Source organism: Psittacula echo (genome assembly GCF_963264785.1).
Source record: "Psittacula echo genome assembly, chromosome: 17".
Taxonomy (NCBI): domain Eukaryota; kingdom Metazoa; phylum Chordata; class Aves; order Psittaciformes; family Psittacidae; genus Psittacula; species Psittacula echo.
The window spans coordinates 3953978-3976726 of record NC_137753.1 but is presented as its reverse complement, the minus strand read 5'-3'; the positions used below and the strand labels follow the sequence as shown (position 1 = coordinate 3976726).

Here is a 22749-nt window from a genome sequence, read left to right as displayed (position 1 = left end):
TTTTGTCCAACTCGCTGATTCTGCTGATGACATGCCACAGAATCAGCGGCGCCTTGGGAGTAATTAGACAGCATGTGGGGTTTAAACCCTTGTGGAAATGTGTCTGTCATCTAACTGTTGTGCCTCAGATGTCCTGTACTGCTCAGTTACCCATCCGGTAACTCATGTGGCTTGTTAATTTTGTCTACTCTGAATCTGTAACTTCTGGCAAGATAGAGAAAGGGGGTGGAAGTGCACTATGCATGTGGAGCTCAGTTTTTCAGGGTGCTGGTCCTTTGGGGCAGGGAAGGGAAAAACTGCTTGATTTACAGACTTACTGTGTGATCTTGGATGAAGAATCTTTTCCTTCTTAGTTGCCTGTTCTCTTTATCTGTAAAATGAGTGCAGTAATGCCTTCCCAAAGTGGGATTGTGGGAACAGGCAAAAGCTGATGAGCAGCTCAGAAATAATAGTGAGGGGAGAACAGAAGTGCATTAGGGCAAGTAAATGTGTAATTGTTGAGCACATTGGGAAAATGTCCACCCAGAAGGTTGGACAGTGTTCAAACGATACGCTGCCTGGACTGGCCTTTTGTATATGTAAGTAAGATAATGGGCTGCATGCTTCCAAAATGGGCTCCGTGCTTCCAAAGGCACTCGCGGTCTAGCTTGGTGAGATGAGCTGGAAGTTGCTGGATGTTGCCCTTTTAGTTTACCCTTTTTTTTTTTTAGTGTTACCCTTTTACATGTTGTATCTCAAAATCTGTTTCATTACTTTGGCTGGTAGGAGGTGAGTTACTACACAAGGGTTTCCTATGGGTCTTGCACATTTTCTTGCAGTGCACCAGAGTTCCAGAAAATGCTGCCAGTGTCGAGATGCCAGGCTATGGTGATGTCTGAAGAGGTGAATAAATGGTTTAATTGCACATGCCCCTTCCCAACCAGAGCTCAAAGACACTCGATTCCCTTGAAACAAGTGCTGTCAGACCCAGAATCCCTATTAGAAAACTGACTTCATTTCTTCTTCTTCCTCTACATTCTTCGAAGTTGAACTGCTGTCTTTTGTCCTTTGCCAAAGAAACCCAAGTGGATCACCTTGAGCACCCAAGAGAAGGGGGCACAACCCAGTTCTGGAGGGCGTTAAAGAAAGCAAATTCTTCAGCAGATTTCAATTTCACCCTCTTTTATTACTTTTTTATAATTTAAGTCCATTTCATGAGGCAGTTTGCATGTCCTTGAATGGAATCTCGTTACCATGAAAGCTTTTTTAGCATTGATTTCATAACAGTCTTAATTTAATAGCGCCCTCATTACTGAGAAGCCCTGAGAGTGAGGCCCTGACTTTCCAGGTCACTGACCTTTTAATTACAAACCTTGTTCTGATGGTCAGGTTATCGACTGGACAGCTCCCAACTCCGGCCCGCAGCACGAAGATGAAAATGACTGCCTTTCCTCCCCCACTTCCAGAACAGGGAGGAAAAGAAAAGTAACCTCTTGTGTTTCCAAAATTAATTTTCTCCTTCAGCTTTACTTTGTAATTAATTCTTTAACATGTCTCAGGGAAGCTCGAACAGTTTTTACAGAGCTTTTCCTTGAAAAGATAATACAATGCAAGCCAATAATGTCCAGTGACAACTCATAAAACAAAATATATAGTTAGTAGCCCATGCTGTCAAAATACCTTTTTGGGCCAAACTGCTATGGCCGCCCAAACCTTATCCTTGTCTAGAAATGAACATGTTTCATGCACGAACGTGTATCCCCCCAGGTTTATATGCTGAACATGGCATCCTGTGGCCTGGAATATCACTGGGGTCAGCTGTCCCAGCTGTGTCCCCTCCTGACTTACTATGCACCACCAGTCCCTCACTGGTGGGGTGGGGTGAGGAGCAGAAAAAGCTTTGACTCTGCATGAGCACTGCTCAGCAGTAACTAAAACATTCCTATTTTATCAACACTGTTTTCAGCACAAATCTGAAACCAACTACTATGAAGAACATTTACTCTGTCCCAGCCCAACCCAGTACAACTGGTGGTGTGAGCATATGTTGGTCCTGTACTTGCAGATGAAGTAACTTGTTCTCTAGCTGTCTGGTAAGCGTTTTGTGCCTGCACAGACCTCATCACTTGCACTTGCAAAGCCACAAGTAAGACCTGGAATTCAGATACTGATAGCAAAAATTTATTGCAGGAATATACTTAATGTATTAAGCATCTAGAACAAGTCACTTCAACACACAATGAGAGAAGGTTCACTAGTGTGGGTAGAACCAGGCAGGGTGCGCTTTCTGATGATGAAAGAAGTTTGCAGCAGGTATTGAAGTAGCACAGGGTAAGTTTAACAGCTTGTATAGACTTACAGAAATGACTGTACAGGTTAAACAGAAGTCAGTGCCCTCTACATTTTCATGCCAAGATCCTCATTTGAGTGCATTGTACCATTAACCGCTGAAACTGCAGCTATTTGCATGGAGCATGTTCAGTGGTGTGTAGGGTTATCTAGATCTCAATGTGCTTTCTGCTAGAAAGTGTCCACCTCTGAGGTAGAGGACAGCAACTGCTTAACATCACTACATGTTTTTAGGAGAGGAAATGAAGAATACTTTATCTAAGTGGTCTTGCAGAGGGAGCTTTAGGGATAGAGAATGTAATTAGTGAGTAAAAAATTTGCTAAGATTCTTGAAAAGCACTATGGGATATTTAATTACTAAAGATGCTTAGGCCTCTGTTTATGACTTTGCAAGACAGTTAATGTGCCTTACAATATTTTACTGAGGTTAAAGAAAAATATGTCTTACACCTGTTCATGCAACCAGTTTGTCCTTTAGGTGCCTCCCATCTGAGCTTTGGGTCAGTACAACACAGCATAAGTGGGGAGATCTGGTTGTCTCCCAAGGAACTGGTGAGGGATCCAAAGAATGAAGGTTGAGAGAATGAATGCTTTCATTGCTAACAAACTCACAACCGTTCTTGTCTGGATCAGCATTATCAGTAGTCATGTCTGGTTTTGGCACTCTGCTATGTTTGCCCAGTGCTGGTAAGGTTCAACATGGAAGGAAGATTTCCACTGCTGGAGTCTCAAAATCCAGAAGAATAAATGTGCTCATGATCCAGAAATTAGTTCCACAGTTCTGTATTTTGTATTACTTGCCCTCTTTTTTTCCTCCTGAAAATGATTGAGAATCTCTATCCATCTGCTGTGAAGGAGATGGCTCCCTGTTACGCCAGTCTTCTGTCTGCCTATCTGTCAGTTGCTGTTCAATACCAGCCAATTTTCATGCTGACTTTATTAAAGACTGGAGTCTTTAATATTGTAACTGATAATAAAAGAGATTGCTAGAATAATACATACCATAGAATCATAGAATGATTTGAGTTGGAAAGGACCTTAAGATCATCCAGTTCCAACCCCCCTGCCATGGGCAGGGACACCTCACACTAGACCATGGCACCCAAGGCTCTGTCCAACCTGGCCTTGAACACTGCCCAGGATGGAGCATTTACCACTTCTTTGGGCAACCTCTGCCAGTGCCTCATCACCCTCACAGTAAAGAACTTCTTTATATATAATACCATATCTATATATATATATATATATATAAAAATACCATAATATTGCAGCAAACATATTTGGGAAAATGTTTTTTAATTGTTATGAAATCAAATGCAGAACATTTTGGGTGTTTTTGAAGAAACACTTTCTGTCTGATGAAATTGTGTCCTAGGGGTTTGTTAATGAGCTTTACTTGGAACTAAAGAATTCTTTCATAGAAGTGCTTGTCACTGGCAGGAAAAGACATCATCGTTGTTACTGGATAGCTCCAGCAAGCTTGTCATCTTGCACTGGTTTGTACCTGCATGTTTGGCTTGAATATCCTATAGACTACTAGCTCTGAACTCAGTATGTTTTTGAACAGGAGGGAAAAGGTCCTACTTGGACCTGTGTAAAGGGAGCAGAAACAAAAAGTCACGGAAAACTTAAGGCCTACTAATCATCACAGTGTGTTGGGTTCAGCAAGATTATTTTAAAGGACTTTGATACAAGATCTGCTATTTAATACTAAAAACATTAAAATCTCAATGGCTTTCTTTTTGGTTTCTGTGTGAAGTGTTGAGGTGTATTACAAGAGGTACCCCTTTGGTGTTTAATGGCGTTGGGAAGAAGACATTGAGGAAGTGTCCCTCAAATTTTAGATCCTCTAAACGCGTGTATGTGTGTTCTGTAGCAGAGGATACAAGTCACAATAGTGGTAATATTCTTCCTCTCCCACTTCAGGCTCAACCTACAGTGATCTTGAACCATTTAGATCTATACTCCACAGAACAAGAGAGGTGATTCATTTAGAGTATATTGGGTAAACAGTCTGTTCCATCTCCTGTTTCTGTTGGGCCACAGAAATGCCTCACGATTTCAGCGAAGAGTCCAGAATCACCTTTGCCATGTTTTTGTAGCCTGACAATTATTGATAAATTGGAACAGACTGCTTTGGTGCCCAGGAAGTTATGCATGCTACGAAATACTGGTTGTAAGCTTAATTTTAACAAATAATTGGAATGTCATGGGTTTAATGGTGTCTCTCCACTTGGCTATCTGACAATAACTATGTAATGTAAAAGAGCCGTTAAAAATGGCTTTGCAAAATTAACTCCTGTTGCTCACTGAGTGTGTTTTGAGTCATATCTGCCCCTTGTTTACTGTCAAAATAATATCTCTATTCCTGGTAGTACTGAAAAACCAGTATGATTACAGCAGAGGGAGTTGAAGTCTATTCTAGAAACAATGCTAAAATAGGTAGTTATATTCCGAGTCCTTAAATTGTTAGTCTTAGTGATGGGCAAAAAAGACCCAGATCCTAAATCTGACTTGTAAATTTAAAAATCTATTTATCATGTTTTCAAATGAAATTGAATGCAAGGTGCTGAAAGAAATCCTTAGTTCCAGCCTAAGAGCAGGCATTGGACATCTGAGATGTGACTGCTTGCTTGGCTTTGGGCAGGTTCCTTGTTTTCAGCTTGCCCATCTGTAAAATGGGGTTAATGACTACTTTTGCGTTCTTGACTTAGTAAGATTTATGTTAGCTGTGTTTCTAAACTGCTTTGATATGCTTGTTTCAGAGTTGTTGGTGCTGCAGCGTGGGATTTTTGAAGTTGCTTGCTGCAGTAAAAGCCACACTTGCAGAGAGGTTGAGAATATACTTCCGTCAGCTGTGTATGGAAGGGGAGAGCTGCAAACTTTAGAATGTCAGAATGTCAAGGCTCAGGCAGATTGCGTGCAATCCTAATCCAGCCCTGCAGCTTTGACCTTTGAAGCAGGCTTCACCTTGAGACAGTTGAAGAAATCTATGTACGTTTGTATAAAAATATGTTTGTGATAGAAGGAATTTTCTCTTCATGGTCATCCAGCCCAGGGTTTCCCCACAGTCAGAGGAATTCAGTTCCTGACCTGCTCTGTGAATGAACCTGGTATTCTAAGTCTAAAGAGACAGCCTTCTCTCTGGAGGCTAAAACAAGGAGTGTAATTAGGATAATCTGTGTTGCTCTTCTGCTGAAATCCATCTCAGACCTAATGATACTTTCCTGCTAGGAAAGATAAAATAAGTTCCTGTATGAGATAATTCTCTAGGTTCTTTTAAACAGAGTAGAAAATAGAAATGTTGTCTGAAACTGTCTTGGATACCAGTGAACGTGAAATCCTGCTGTTTGCTTTACTGCTACACACTGTTCCCTCTGAATTTTAATCTGGAGTTCAATCTTTCTTTCCTTAGCTAAAAGGGGAGTTTAGGTTTTGGTTCACTCTTTCTGATGGAACCTAGTCCAGGCGACACTCTGCTCCCTGAGGAGGAGAGCAGAGAATTCATTCTCAGTGAAATCTGAGGCTCTCTGAAGTAAAAGCTGTTGACTTTGTCGTACTGTGCAAATGTGCATTGCTTTTAGCAAGACAATAAAGGGTAAATGGGGTGATCTCTTCTCCTGTGGAGAGGTCGGGTGGTTACATTACACAATCTTCTAGAGCATCTTGCAGCAAATACATGGGTTATATTAAAAGTTGCAATCATATCATTTTTTAAAAGTAAATTGCTGACCTTATGCAGTGGAATCAGCTTTATTGAATTTCGCCAAAAATGCGTTTATAATCCCCCGCCCCTGCATACACATGATATTCATGTCCTTGCTGCCCATGTGGAAATGTCCCTTTTTATGGTGATAAAATTAAATTTGTCTTTGTCTCTGCCTTGCCTCACCTTTTAAGATTCCATCCTTAAAAGACACCAGTGGATAGCTGTACCAGAGGATGAAGATGGGCAATATCCCTGTATGTGGATGGCTGATTGTGAGCCAAGTGCCACAGAACAAATAAATAAGCTTTTCACATTTAGAGGACAGGTGTAATATGGGCATTTTTCTAGGAGTGTTGTGGCCTTGCCGTAGGTGAGAATTGATGAAGTGCTAATACTTTGCTTCTGTATTTTTTCCTAATTGCCAAATGTACCAATGTACCAAATGTAAAATCCACAAATAGTTACTGTGCTGCTCATGTAGTACTGTGGTACATGTCCTCCTTCAGCGATAACTAACTGTAAAACCCTTCCTCAAGTCACTCGAGGAAAGGAAAGTTTTGCAGCATGCGTAAGAATTTAACCAACATGTATCCCATAGTTCTGTGCCAGTCTGCATATTCAGAGCACTCTACAAATATTAACTAAGCTTGTGCTACCTTTTGTGGAATGGCAAGATTATGAAATTCATTTAATGTACTTCTTATTACTTCTCCTCTTCCTTCTCAGACCTTTACCTTCTCCAAACAGCTTGCAAACACCAAATTAAAGTGGAAAACAGAGGAAATGCCATCCCAATTTTAGGTGGGGAAACTGAGTCAGGTACATTCAGAATATTTAGATCTGAGATAATTCTGACTCCATGCCATGTACATACGAATTTAACCATGCTGTGCTATACTGTCAGTGTGATGTAGTGATGTTTATAGATGTAAAATTCCTCAAAGCATTTTCATGTTTATCCTTTCCAGGCCCCAGCTGCTTTGGGAGGTGGGAGATGTTAAGCTGGTTTTGTTCAATAAAATCAGCCCAAACCATCTAACTAAATGGAAGGGGCAGGTTGGTCTCTGCAGTGTTAGCATATGTCCCTTCCTACAGCATCTCCCCCAACCTCTCTTCCTTTTTATGCAGCATTTAAAAGGGTAGTTGCTCAGAGGCACAGGGAAGAATATCAGAATATCATTCTGCTCCTGCTCTTCAAGTAACCAGGAGAACGCAGCTGTTAAACTCAGAAATATAAAATACATGTTTAAAAGATGACTCTGTATGTATTTAAAAAAGAGAGCGAGAGAGGATTCAAGGGAACCAAAAAATAGCAGGTTCCATTACTGTAATTAAATGGCAGCATTTAACCTATCAGGCCGTTGCGTGGATGTGAGAGACGAGCAGGGAGCTGCATTTGAAATGATCACTGTCTTCCTTGGGGGATAGAGTAGTTAAATAATTTGTTTGTGAGGTGTGAGTTCAGTGTCGGGTAAAGCAAGTGCTTGTGTGTGCCTGTGTATCTTAGAAGCTAGGGATGGCTGTGTGTTTACTGAGAATACCCTGGAGGTTGGTATTTACTAGCACATGCACTGTCAATAAGAACACAAGCGGCTCTTGCCCATTTGTTAGGTTATCTGCAAAGTCAGGGCCTCACCTGGTCCCAGATATTGCATCATAAAAGAGCTTTTTTCACACTAGGCCACCTGAGACAGACGGGAGGAGAAGTAAAAGAAAAAACAGGAGGAAAGGGGAAAGAAAAGAATCTGAGTCCTTTTTGGCCAGCTTAATCTACTGCAGTGACTGGAAAGGGTAAATTGTTCTATCTGGTCACTGGACTTGGCACTCAGGAGTGTGGGGGCCATGGCATTCCTGGGGAAATAAAGGCAAAGCTGCTGCTCAGGTCTACCCTTAAACAGCATGTCAGGCAGTCACTTCTCCTGCAGCAGAGTTCTGGCAGTGCCTAGCATGATTCCTACCCTTCAAAACTGTGGAGTATAAAATCACATGGAGAGAGAGGGATCAGCAGAGTGCACCCGTGGCCCTTCATCACTGACCTAACACTGTGAGGAGCTCTTTGGGCAGCCCTGAATAGCAGTGTTGATCAGCCTTTGGCACCCTGGAAAGGAGACACTTTTCTTATGTAGTGCCTAGAAGGCAGCATCTTCCCATTTTTATTTGTGAGGTGATTCCTTTGTTTAGGGGCTATTTCCTAGTCCTGGAACTTCAAGAATTGTCCTCCTACAGTATGGGTTTATAGTAGTAGCAAGTTTTTCAGCTGCTTCGTGTGCTGATCTGACTTGTGTTATGTTGCAGGAACATGCCCATAAATGTTTCTTAATTTTCACTCCAGTTTCTATGTGAATTTTGTGTAGCCTGTCCTGTTTTGAGGCTCTAGAAGACAACAGTGTTTTAAAAAATAGATACTTAAATATTTCTGTTTTGAACACTCAATCCCAGAGACTGGATTTTGAGAGCAACGCTTGGCTGAAAGGAGACCAGAGAAACGCCACGTATTTCCACACCCAGTCAAAGCAAAGCATGAATTTGAGTCCTGTGTAGTTTGGTGAGAGCTGGAAATGTGGAAGTGTTTCCAAAGATGATCTGCAAACACACACACAAAAAAGGATAGAGTTGTTACATGAATAAATTATTTCTTGTAAATGCCTTTTCTAGCTCAAATGCATAGAACGTATGTATAGATTCTCAAAACTATCAGTCTTTGTAAATGATAATTGTGTCAGTCTCAAATGCTTTACAAAGGATATTGTGGAATATTATTCCTGTTGTACAGCTGTAGAAACTGAGGCAGATGGAGGTTAAATGACCTACACAAGGTCAATAGCAAGGCTGGGAATAGAACACAAATGTGTAGAGGCTTTTTATTATACTAATAAGGAAACTCTGGAGGTGTTTGGCATGGTAATCGGAACCCCAGAGAACTAGAAGCAGTTAGTATGTTCTGTGCTTGTCCCGAGGGAGCAATGATGAAACTCCTTCTCTACCTTACCACTCCAGTTCTCCGTGTGTGGTCACCATCGTTTTTGCACCACTTAACCTCGTTATTTTTAGTATTGTTAGCGTTAGTCGTCCTTTGGGTGTTTAATCCAGACTCCTTTCATTTTCTGCAGAACTGGGAAGAGCTGTTGAAGGCACATGGGGAGAAAAAAATCACAACAAACAAACCCCAAGCTGAAAAATGATCTTTTGAAACTTCTGTGATTTTGTTGACTTGTTCCCTAATGTTTTTGTCTTTGCTTGCCTTTTATCATGAAGGACCCTGCTTGAATGTGTTCATCTTGGTTTCTTGAAAGTCCATTTGCTATTGTTCCTTTCTTCTCCACCCAAGATTAACATCCTGTGTGATGATGGTTGTTGTCTAAATGGACGCGATGCAACCAACAGAATTGTGAAGGGTGGGTGGAGAAATATTTATACAGTTGTGTTAAAAGCTACAAAGTAGGTTTGCCTTTTAAACAGAAGGTATTTCGACACTGTTATTGGCAGCATCAGCCTTTAATTTTACAGGTGGCTACCTTTGTAGTAGCATTCAGCAAACAATATTTTAATGGCATGTAAAAAAATTTCTTTAAAACAAAAGAAAAAAGAATGAGGGTGATTTATAATCTGTAATGAATACTTGCTGACATGTCTTTTTGTAATGGTGTATTCGCGTCTCTGTCTTTCTGGGGGAAGTGCAAACCAGATTTACCTGAAACATTTCTACTGTACTAATCAAATATGTAGTATTTAGATGGATTTTTCTTAATTGAGCTTATCTTCTCAGGGTGATGGTACCTGACTCCAAGGTGTCTAACATTGATTCACTTGATAGAAACTGAGTTAGAGGGGCAGAGACGCTCTATAAGCTTGTGAGAAATGTGTGTCAGAAAAAGAAACTAGACTCCTGTGTTCATGTCTACTCACCCAGTTTTGGTTTCTTACATTTCCGTATAGTTTTCCATACACACTTCCACGTATTTTTACGTTTTCTTAGGAACATTCAATTGTAGCTACTGTTCTCATGCTCCTTATAGCAGCTTCCTGACAGCAAGGGCATAGTAGGCACTGTCATAATGCAACTTCAGTGTTCCATTCTGTGTGCTCTTCAAACACTAAAAGTTCATTTAGTATAGACTTTATATGATTTTTCATGTGATAAGTCTGGACTAACAGGTTTGGTTTGTTCCTTTCCAAAGTTTAAAGTTCTGAAAGTAAAAGAGGAAATAAATACATTGAGGCAAGTTGCTCTTTACAGTTAATCCTTGACTGCAGAGGCTACTCTGTGACAGGTATTGTCTAATGTAGAAACAAATCCAGGTCCTCTTGTTAGTGTGTTTGAGGCAATCAGTAATTTCAGGGTAATACAAGGAACTGGGAATGGTGCATCAGGAGAGACTGTCATTCTTATGTGTAAAACTAAGTCATCCTTCAGATATTCTGACAAATTTGGTTAAAGAATTCCTTATAATGGTTTGAAATTGCTCTTCTTTTACACAATTCCTTTCTTTTGAACGCAGAGTTGGAAGAGAGTCTGGTTCTAGAATTGCAGCTCAGCCTAGTCCAGTAAGAACAGAGCAGCAGTGAAATCTGGCATTATTCCACATTATGGCCACATATATATATATGGCCAATATATATATATTCCACATTATAGTCTGCTAGGTCAGATCTAATACAGACCAGATTCAGGCCCATGCCACCGAAAGGTCTGGTTATTCTTTGCTGCAATAACAAAGATGATGTTGGAGTTCCAGATGTCTGGTTGACTGCAGATCCTTCAGGGCAGCTCCTTCTACTTCAGTGCTGGAATTCTTGTGACATGCTGGTTCAAGTTGTTGGAAATACAATTTAAAATTGGAGTTCCAAAAGTAGATTAGAATCAAACCTCCTCTATTACCAGGGTTTTACCTTACCCAAATTTCAGACAACCTCTGGCTTTCTCCTTAGAAGCTCCTAAAGATAATATCACAGATCAAAGAGTAGCCAAAGGCCAATCATTTTGTTGCTATTGCTCAACAAGCTGTTTAACAAAATACTTTTCTTTCACACAAAGTAAATGGATCTAAAGCACATGCATTTTCTGTCACCCCTGTTATTAAAATTTGTATCGAGTTTTGGTAGTGAAGTTCAGTTTCTAGGTTTCTGAAGTGCTGTGTACCAAGCAGTTCTAATTTTGGACATGTAGAAGAAATTAATATCCTTTCACCTGTATAGAATTGTTTTGTTGTGGTTCCCAATTTAATAGAAAGAACGTTTCATAGACATGCTGTGTACTCTGGGTAAGTTACTTCATTTATCTGTGTTTTTCTTTCCAACCTGTTTTTTCCCCTTCACATTGACTGTTGAATGCTTTGGGTGTGCCTGCCTTGTTTCTGCATGGTACCTGGCACAATACCTGCACGGTGAATGCCTTTTGGGGTCTCTAAGGAGTATTATAGTACAAGTAATGAAGGTGAGGAACCATCACCATGAGACTTGTTTCTCTGCAGAAATAACAACAAGCATTTTCAGATCCCAGGGTGGGTATGCTTGGAAACATACTCGTTCAGTGTGTCTAGTACTTGTTTTCTCTGCATAGTTTTATTTCTAGGGAGGTTGTCAGTTGTGGCAACAAATTATGACAGCACTGAGGTTACTAGAGTAGTGTCTCTTCCATCATCTGGATTTTCTGCCCTGTACAGGCTTCTTTTAAACAAATGTCAGAGCCCTGGTTATGTTCTGTTCCTGATAAACCACCTTGGAGTTGGCATCCTGGCATAGAGTCATTGAAGCCTTCAAACCCCAAGGTAGATAGTAACTTGAAATCTTTTCACATATAGAAAGGATTTTGTTCTCATGTAGAGTTCTCACATCATGTTGTCCTGGTTTTGGCTGTGTCTCTTCATCACTAGGACAGCAATAGACAGATGGACTTATTCTGCCATTCTCCACTCAAAGGAGGCTTTCTATCAAGTACTACCTTCTGTTTGTATGATAATAGAAAGGAAAAGCTGAAGGCAAGTGACCTAAGAAGAAAAGCCATAGATGACGATAATATGTATTTCCCCCCTATTTTTAAAAAGATTTTTATTTCTGTTACTGAAGGAATTGTTTCTTCTGTCTTTTTTGCTGACCCCATGGTCATATCCTTAGAATGACTCTGTAATAAAGAGGTCTTCAGAAGAAGGTATTCAGGATTGAATTTTCGCTGTGTTTTTTGCATATGCTTGTGTAGGAATTCAACTGGGCTTTGTAATAAAACTTGTGGTTCTGTAATTCAGGTTACTGAGGATTTCTGCACGTCTCATTTGATTTAGAGTCATGTTGCACTCTGCCTTTTTTCTAATTTCAACTTCTTGTGAAGCAAAAATTGTTACTGTTGAATTATGCTCTCTGCTACCTGAAGATTTGTTGTAGATGAATTAAAAAACAAGGTATCCAAATCCTGTTAGGGCTGGGATAGCACTGCACCTAATAGGACTTCTGCATTTCAGAATCCCAAGTGTGAGTCCCATTATCCAGCCACTTTGTCTTGCATGTTGTTCCTCTTATTCTCCTTTCAGTGCTTTGGCCCCTGAAATATATCGTTTAGTGTTGGGAGCTTTCACTTAAGGTATCCCTTCCTTTTTTTTTCTCTGTGGAACAGAGATAACATACTTCATGTAAGCAAAGAGCTTACTTTACATTAGAAGAGGAAGACCTGACCTCTCTTACTACAAGTGAAACTGTATATTCCCTGCCTTGAAACTACGAGTGAAATACATTTTGCACTGGCTTATAATGCTGTGATTTATGCTGTGATATGCTTTGTGATATTACAATGTCCTTTTGCCTTTGTGTTTGATTTTTTCCCCTCTAATGAATTTTAGTGGGTATGTTGTCAATGAACAGGGGTATTTACCCAAAGTGCCCATAGGAGAAAGAGGCATTCTGCCTCCTCTTTGCTGCCTCACAGAAGGAATCCTATACATTTCCCCCCCCCCTTCCCATTAATCTTACTGCAATTTTTTTTCTGTCTTTCCTCCTTGGTTTGAAATAGTATTAACAAGGGAGATATTTTTAAATAGAAAACAACTGGAAGGAAACATCTTTCTCCCTCTCTCCTGTGCATACACAAACACGTTGCACACAAACACAAATGAGTGACCAGCAGCAACTTTTTAATTTTCCATTTTGAACTTCTCATATCTAGAAAACTGAAAAGTTGCAGTACTTGTTCCTGGTTTTTCCCTTCCAAGCCATGCTAAGCAAGTCATTTGCCCTTTCTTATTCAGAGGGAAAAGACTTTGATCCAGTTTTCAGAAGACAATACTCATTTCATACGAATATTTAATCAGTAGAAAATAGGGAGGATTTAGTTTGTTTGTTTAGTATTTAACCAAGTGAATAAGGCAGATTAGGGGAAGGGGGGAGACTGGACCCATAAACAAGGTGATATATAATATTTTTTTTCGTTCTCCTTTTAAATAAATACCGATCAGCTTTATGTTCAGAGACAATAGGAGCCGTTGGCTTAAATTTGCAGTTTACTGTATTTATGGCTGTAATATCAAGGTGCTGCCGTCGTAATTTCATGCCCCAATGAGAAGAGCAAGGTCGAAGCAAATGCTTCCATCGGCATCTGCTAACACACTAACTCATAAACAAGGCCCGGCTGGATCAGGTGGCACGGAATAATACAGGCTAATGAAATACAGCACAGCTTTCCATTACTGTTAGTTTTTACAGTGTCGTCATTACGTGTAATTTATGTTTAAAAAATTCAATTTTATACAAGGCTCTGGGAAATAGGGGTCTGCAGGTCACCCGACGACTTTTAACGGCTCTGAGAGTCCTTATTGCACTCTCCTGTTCCAACAAAATGTTAATAATAAATAATAAAAAAAATCCTCTTTTACTTTTTCTCTGGCTTGCATATCTTGCTCTGTCTTTTTAATTACAAGTGGCTAAGGGGAGTTTGGGGCTCTAGATGATGTCAGGAGTTATCCCCTTTCCTGATGCTCCCAGAGGGGGGTGACTGTCTGCTTGCTTTGCTTTTGTCTGTCTATCAATCACCTGGGGTCCTGTAAATGGAGTAAACACAGCTGAGGAGAGGGAGATACTTAACAACCTCTCTCCCAAAACCCTCACCCTCTGACATTGCCCTCCTCTACTCCATTACACTTCATTTTATTATAGACTCCAAAAAGCTTGGCCAGGAAGAGAAACTGCTGCCAGGTCTATTTATTTATTTATATCTGTTATTCCAAAATACTTTTTATTTTAACCTTTTCCTTCCTGCTTGGCTCGCTGTAATTCTCCGTGTTGTACTGTCAGTCAGGTTTTTCCTTCCTTGTTTTTGTGCTATGCAATGAGGTTAGAGCAGCTTTATCAGTTCTGATTGCTACTTAGTCACCCTGATGGGTTAAAGTATATAATGTTGCTTAAAGATTGCAATTGCATAATTAACAGGCTTGTAGGTGAATAAGGCTGTAAGAATTCAAAGCTCTTTCAGTAACTTTTCAAATTACTTCTACTGCTGTATTTTTCGGCGTGACAGTTGAGACCAGTGAAATTCCCTTTGATGTTGGGGTTCCTTTACACAAAGTTTGAACTGGAAGTGCAGCAGCAGGATGTTTACATTCAAATACAGTGTCTTAATGTAAATGAAGGGTAAAAAAAAATCAAAGTGATGTTTCTAAGACCTTGGGGTTTGTTAAAATGTTGGCTCGGGCTCAGCCTCCTGAATGCCCCATGAACCAAGATGTGTGAAAGCAAATGGATCAGGGGACGATGCCTTTTGACCTTTTGGAAATGCATTCAGCTGAGCACGGAGTAGGATATAGGACAAACATCTGATAGAAGCATCACCCAGCGCTGCATGTAACTGACTGAACAGGTGGAATCATTAGTCTGGATCACATCCCAGAAGGTTTTTATGATGATTTTTTTTAAATGTGCCCATGTTCTTTCTGAGCAGAGTTGACTCAGTGGGTTCCAGGAACAGGAGTGTGATGCTGTTCCAGGGTGCCTACCAGTAGATCTTCCTTTTAGTCATATGGTACCATGCACTAACTTCAAGTAGTTGCAGAGTTTGTTGTAGCTAAACAAGTTGTCCAGTTCAGTTTTGCTTTCTTCTTAATAGAAGGTATGTGCATGGGTGAGGAAAATGACAAGAGATACCACCCCCTGCCCTGCCTCTGTCCCTGCCAAAGGGTAGGTGTGCTCATTGCTCCCAGGTGGTCTGTCAGGGTGGTAATAAAACTGCCTTTGCAAACCCACAAAAGGAACTTAATTCATTCCACCACCTTTCCCTATTCTGGCAGAATTCTCAGTCTCTACCTAACCAGACATTTTCTCCCTCAAACTAATGTTGCCTTCAGGTTGTGAAAATCTTGCATGAATTACTGGACTGAGCAGTGCAAGGAAGAATATAATGAAGAAAAAGATATGCTCAGTGGATGGGATGGGAAAAAGGGTTGTCACTGAAATGTCAGAGCCTGTGTCAGAAAAGGAGAAGAAAAAACTTGGTGGCTCATCTGGTTAAGTTCATGCAAGGGTTTTGCATTTTAGTTATTGCTACTGTGTTTCATCCAGAAAATAAAGAAGAATGGATTTATGGTAAAACAATGGATTGGGACTTGCATCTCCCGAGTGTTATTTTCTGACTGTCAGAGGTTCTGACCTCGAAGCACTTCCCATATCTGAACGTCTCACCTCTTCCTCATCTGTAATGATAATAGTACTCCTCTGAGTACTCCTCTACTTCAGAGTGGTCATAAGAGGAACAGTATTTTGATGTATGTGAGGTCCTTATATTAAACAGTAGTAGATATTATAGAAGGGCCTAAATAGACAGTCAAGCCTTAGAAGTTCTTGAGCAAAGGAGCTTTTTATACAACACTTGAGGTGCAGGCACCAGGAGTTGTCTGTGAAAACCCATTGTGTTCTCTGACTTCCTCTGATTCTGTGTTTGACCACAACTTACAGGGGCTGAGCAACCCCTGAAAACTGAGTGGCCCTGGTGACAAACACAGAAGAGGGTCAGCAAGAACCTTTGAGTGCAAAACAGTCATGGGTGCTGCATTCTTCAAATCAACACCCTGAAGCCTGAAAAGGAAATTTTAAGGCTCTGTGAAAATTATACCTAATTCTTTGTGATGGCTGTGGTGCTGTAGAGGAATGAAATGGGTGGTTGGGGGAAGGGAATAGGTTTGCATTCTGTGGGGCTATGAAGGCAGTTTCTTTGCATCCTTCTCCTCAGCTCAGTCCTTGCTCGGTACCCTCTGCGGTTAGATTATTCCTTGCAGATAGCAATCAACTGGAAGGAAGTGTGTGTCTAATTTGCATGAGATTATTTAAAACAAAAAAAAAGGTCTGCATTAGTCAGGGTGATGGTAAACAACGCAAAGAGATGCCTTTTATAATATAGCTGTGGCTCAGCTTTCAAAGCCAAATATAATTCACTTACAATTGGCAGTTTCCTTTATTGTTCCTTTTAACCTTTTGCGTTCTGCATGGTCTTGATCTTGCTGCAACTCCAGAAGAACTGAAAGGTTTGTTTTCCAAAGTGTTGAGAAGGTGGATTTAGACCAGTTTTTCTCTTAAACTGAGACATACCTATTTGAGAATTATATTAGACACAAAGATCCCATGTTTGTCGCACTGCTTTTGCATCCAAGAGAATCTTCCTGCTAGATTAGAACAATAAATGGACCATGGACACTTTTTAATATAATGCAGTAATAGAAGGACTTTGAGATATTGGAATGATGACACTTTTGTGTCATCCAGATATTGGATGACACTTTGATCTGGTTTAGAAATTCCCACTTTTCTATGTAGTTAATATATTAAGGTTGAATAATTTGGGGCACAGAAAACCTATACTGTGTGCATACATGTGTGTAGGGGGTGAATCTGAAAAAAAAGTCCAAAGGAATTTCCAAAGGGAATTTCAATGAGTTGTAATTGCCTGAGGACAGTCTTAGAATGTCTTGTATGTTTTTGTGACTGTGTGTGAGAAATGACAACCATGAAGGCAGGTATTTCTGAAGCCACAGGTGACTAGTTGCAGTGCAGACTCACTCCATATATATATATGCTTAAGGAACCGGCTCCAGGAGATTATTCCCTTGATGCTTGGAGGCCAAGATGACAGGGCCTTAAAAACATCTTGTTTGGATGAATAGAAAGGTGTTCCAAGGTGATGCAGTCCCAGCCCTCTCCTCTGATAATTAAGAAGGGATGTAGCTGTGATGTTCTTTTGTACCATGAACAAGACCACTTCACAAGGCAGCAGAATAGTCCAGGGATGTAATAACCAATTTTAATTTGCACTACTTTGCACAGGATTCAAACCAGGAATTCAACTGTGAAAGATTTTCCATCATTCTATCATTCACATCAGGTTTTTCTCCACAGTACAGCAGGGGTTTAATGGAAACAGTGATACTTGAGTGTCCGTAGTTGGCAAGACCAGAATAATCCTGGAAGTGCATTTAATCTCAAACAGGATGAGAACAGAAGGGGCAAGATGTTTAGGAAACAATAAGCTTTGTTTCCTGCTCTTTTTGTAGAAAGAGGTAAGGATCCTCCATAACTTCTGTACGTTTCTAAGTGTTAAATATTATCAGATTTGCATGGAAGTAGGACAAAATGCCTTATTTTAATAGGAGCCATGTTTGCAGCCAGGAGCTAATGTTGTCTCCATCTTTATGAAATTCCATAGTTGCTAGTGATCTGCAGTGTTGGCATGTGTTTATGCTTTCTCCTACATTGGATAATTAGGAGCTGGTTAAAACAGTTTCTTTCTGATTAGGACTTTTTAGCATGGCTTAGACACCATAAATATTGCTTTTGTGACTTGAACAATGGGCTGAGTTGTGTTCCTGTGCCTTTTATTACTCACTGCAAGTCTTGTTCCATACTGTTAAGTGGGGTTTGGTTCCTTACTATTTGAGGCATGCATCAAATACAATTAAAAGGATTGCAAGACCGGAGATCAGGAACTTCAGATTTCTGATGCTGTTTCTGACACTGACAATACTCTGTTATGTTAGAGAAATCACCTCATTTCTCTGTGCAACAGTATTTGCACTGTAAAGTAGATAGAATAGTATCTGGCAGGAACTCAGAGTATCTCATGTACTCACAGGAATAGAGAAAAGATCTGTTAATAGTTATAAAGCCTTCTGAATACCAGAAGCACTGTGCTAGTGCTTTATGATATTAAATAACAGTTCTGAGACAGGCTGTGTATTTATTTCTGGCATTACTGTTTGTGCTACAGATTATTCTGTCTAGACCCCCAGTATGCAGGGAAGTTTAAGATCATTAAAAAAATCATCAAAACTTAGGGCCTGCCCATTTTCCATATTGTATCTCCCTTACGTTAAAAAGCCAAGTGTTTTAAAGGATTAAGTTGACGATTTTCATCTGCCACATCTTCATGGGTCTCGAGTGGAGGTGATGGAAAGCATCCCCCCATTTTTATCCCACTGCTGTCATATTCATACCATTTTCTTCACTGCCCTCAGTCCCTACAGCAGCTGCGTGAGAATCAAGTGGTCTGTCTCTTCTCTTCTAAATCTCTTTCCTTAAAATCTGTATCCTCACTTCTAACCTTGCTGAATGTGTTTGCTTACATGCTGCCTGTATAGTAAAAAGTCCCGAATCACTTCATATGTTCCTTGTAGCAGGGACACTGGCTTTCTACCTGCTTCTGTGCAGGAGAATAGCAACAAATAATACACAACTGCCCAGGCCCCACATCATGGTTGCCATCTGAGTACTCAATTCTTTTTCTAGAGGATGTTTTCTCTTGTTGGGAAAAAATAATCCAGCTGTGCTTCCTTCTTTACAGATGCTGGTCATCATGGATCCTTTAGCTGCTTTTGTTTTCCCCTTTGTTGGCCAAATCTTTTCCATATGTTGTGGCCAATTACAGATGGTCATCCTGGCATTTCCTGATGGCAGGAGGGACTGCACCAACATGTACCATGTGTGCAGCGTTGCTACGGCTCCGCGTGAAATAAAAGCCAGGCTGCCTTAGGGCAATCTAATCTCGCAGCCATAGGCCGGGGCAATGCTAACGCTGAAAGTTTAGGCTTGGCCTTGTTTTGATCTGTTTTGTTATAGTTTTATTTCCTCCTTACATTCTGTGTCCCATTCATACTAATCACAGTCAGTCCTGATTTTTTTCCTTTTTATTTCTGCATTTGTCATAAAATAAAGCAAATTATTCCCGTCTTCGGAAACGATGTAGACTAATTAGTCGTCTAACCCAATAATTAGGTTTTTGTTTCCCTGTCTGTTTTCATGCATTATTGTTAGTTTTTTCCCCTCTTTTTTTTTCTTACACCATTACAGATTAAAATGAGCCACATTTGCAGTTGATGGTATCTTTTTTTCGGGGGAAGAATGGAGAATTGCAATAGAAAGCTACTTCAAAAGCAGCAATAAACTCAAGGATAAATTAAGGAAATTGAATGAGCCACATTTGGAAGCAGCGTTGAGGCTAATATTCTGTCGCTTAAGGTTAAATTGCAACAGAGAAAGAGAGAGGGAGACATTCCAGTGAATCCAAAATTGGGGAGGCATTACTGCTCAAGTCAGTGCCAAAATCCTTTGCAGCTTGAAAGGGTTCTGCCTGGCTTGAGAATTTAATTATGTGTGCATCAAGTGGGTAAAGGTGCTAAACTGATTTCATTTCCTCTGCTCCCCCAGGCCTGACAGATGAAGAAATTGACCTGGCTTTCCAGCAGTCGGGCACAAGCACGGATGAGCCGCAGTCCCCAGGTCTTTCTACGCAAGTGGTGCCAGCTCAGCCCTCTCACCCAGTGGTGTATAGTAAGTAACACTTCAAAAACCATCTGGTTCTGTTACTTTGTGCAGTGATTTATCCAGCAAGTTCACAGATTTCTGTGCTAGATCCTAGATTTCAGGTCAAATAATGCCATACTGTTTGTCAGAGTTGGACCCCAAATATCACTTAAAATGCACTTTGTAGTTGTTGATTCCCATGACAAGATCATATTACCCAAGGAAAAAGATACAAATGATCGTTGTCCACAAACAAACATCATGCATACCGGCCTGTGACATCCCTTGACCTGAAGGGGTATAGTCAATACAAATTAGATTCTCACTCACTATAATGTTTGAAAAAAGCATTTAGTCAGCATAGGACTCAGTCTTCCCTTCTAAAACTTATGGTCATGCTTCCCTTCATCAGGAAGGTTTTCTAATATTTAGATCGTAAATATGTGATAGAGCTGATAGATTCTTGGGTAGAAGGTGCTGTAAAAGGGCAACACTGTTTCATCTTATTGCAGCAGTGGACTCTGTTCAATAAACTGCTGGACATCGACACAGAGTTTTGTTTTAGCTAGAGGACTTACTGTTTTAACTAGTCAGGCAACCAGTTAGTTCATAGAATCATAGAATAGCTCAATTGGAAGGAACCCATAAGAATCATGGAGTCCAGCTCCCTGCTTCTCTCAGAACTACCTAAAATTAAACCATATGAGTAAGAGCATCATCCACTTGCTCCTTGAATGCTGACTGTTAATGCCTTGAACAGTTACGTGAAAGAGATGTATTTCCAGCATGAACAGCAAGCTGGAATATAAGGTCTTCAGAACTTAGTCTGTGACTTCCTGTGTGTGAATTTAAGGTCTGGCACAATGGAACCCCAGAGTGAATGAGCTTTAATAGTGCTGTCAGGTTGCAAATAATAACAAACAGTTAATCTGAATCCCTAATTTTAATAAGATCTTCCTCTTCAATCTTAAATAATCTGAGGGGTGACAGCAGAAATTCTGTGGACGTGCTTGTATGATTTTGTGTACAAAATACACTCTCAAAGAATTTTTCAAGTCCCAACATAATCTGTGTAGACTCAAAATTTACATATATATTTGCATTTTAAAACAAACCTCGCAAAAAAGTATCTAAGCTCCAAACAATAAAAACCAAAGTACACACCATTAAAAATCCATCAAAAGAAGCTGTTTAGCTCACATGTGTGCCTGGCAGTTTGAAAATCACTTCACTTACCTGCCAAGTATTAAGAATAGGGTTTTGATACTGCTCCTAAACAGCTCTAGGTCAGGTTCTGACTGATGTAACAGTCCATTTAGGGCTGTGTTTATTAGTTTATGGCATAGGTTTCCTATTGCTAGAGACAACACTAAACTTGCTTTCTGAGTTTTTAAATACTCTGGTTTGGCACAGTTTGGGAAGAAAAACATTTGTGATGGAGTTGGGCTCAGAACTGGAATATTTCTGAGCATTGTACTGGGTGTGCTGGTGAGCTCAGGACTGAATTCTGCCTCCTGGGCTAATACCTGTCTGCCATAGCTCACAGAAAATGCCAGAAAAGCAAAATCTGCTCCCACAATGAAAAACCAGTGCCAGATCCCTCTTAGTGCTGTCCCTAACTCTTATTACAACCCAATATTGGAGAAGTTAATCTTCCCTTATTTTATAGTGTTCCACTACTAAGAGTAGGGCAGGAAAGAAGTGTACAATCCAAACTGGAAAACACTGCCATCATTGTTAACCCCTCTAGCTTTATCGCTGTATGGGATTTTTTTCCTTTTACTATTTTGGCTTTCTTCAAAGCCCCAGCTCCCAATTTCTACTTACTGGGTGAAAATCTTAACTAATATTTGAACACCAAAATGGTCCCAGTAACAGCCCCAAAGAGAGGTCTGAAGGTACCAAATGCCAGAATGCTCAGAAACCAAAGGTGAATAAAAATACCATCAAAGTAAAGCTTCTGAAGGGTTGTAGTTGTAAAGCAGTGCTCCAGCTTTGTGATCTGATTGCTGCTTCTTAAATCGTTCGAACCAAAACCTTGTGCCTGTGAGCCAGCCCTTTTTAGCAACCCCCAAAATGGGGGAAATGGTGACAACAGGTTTCTTAGGTATTGTTCCTCCTTGCTTCAGCCATTCTTTGTAGACCTTCTATTTAGATTTAACCTCTTAATGGATGTAGAAAAAGAATAAAAAGCTAAATATGTTTATATTTATAAAAATAAATACGTGGTATTCATTTGACCAAAATACTTGTTTTGATCAAGTGTCATCTGTGCCCTATTCTAATCCTTGACTGGTGTAGCACTGGTGGTGGTAATGATGGATCCATCTTTCTGTCTTCCTGCTACATGCTTTGCATGGTATCAGAACAACGAAAAGAGTATGTGGATTTCTCTAGAGCTGATGGATGTGGCTGTGCAGAGGCTCTTTCAAGGTGCCTTGTTTGCTGTATGTTCTTTCATCAGTTGGATGATAATGCTGTAATGAATATTTCTGAATTGGTCCAAATCTGCTCCAGGACAGTTGTTTCTGTGACAGTTTACTAAGTCAATTTATCTTTCACAGATTTGTTAGGAGTTGTCATGTACAGAGAAAGACAGGTACTACTTTTTGTCTATCTGTTACACTTATCTTCTTGCAGAGTATTCATGACACTAGTGTTGAAATGCTTCAAGGTTTGAAGTTCAAAAGTATATCTGAATGACTAATGAGATAGGTAGACTGCTGAATCTATAAGTTGACTCGGTGGTGGGAACAGCTCACTCTGGAAAAGCTTATATCGAAAAAAGATTATGAGCTATATTTGCCTTCCCCAAAAAAGACATCTGAGTTTCTTGTGAAGCACCATCTGATCTGCTGGAGTTTAGGTCTTGAAGTCTGTGAACCACTCTGTGTTTGATATTTTTGGTTCTTTTTAAGTTGTTTTTTTTTTTGGAGTAGTTTTGACAC

General features: G+C 40.1%; 1 protein-coding gene across 1 annotated transcript in view; it reads left to right on the top strand.

Moving 5' to 3' along the window:
• Window positions 1–22749, top strand: part of PEX14 (peroxisomal biogenesis factor 14) — a 76463-nt gene that overhangs the window by 39847 nt on the left and 13867 nt on the right. Inside the window, exon 4 of the mRNA XM_080631198.1 lies at window positions 19706–19828. Within this exon, the coding sequence (XP_080487324.1) occupies window positions 19706–19828 (123 nt within the window). The remainder of the gene's footprint in view (window positions 1–19705; window positions 19829–22749) is intronic.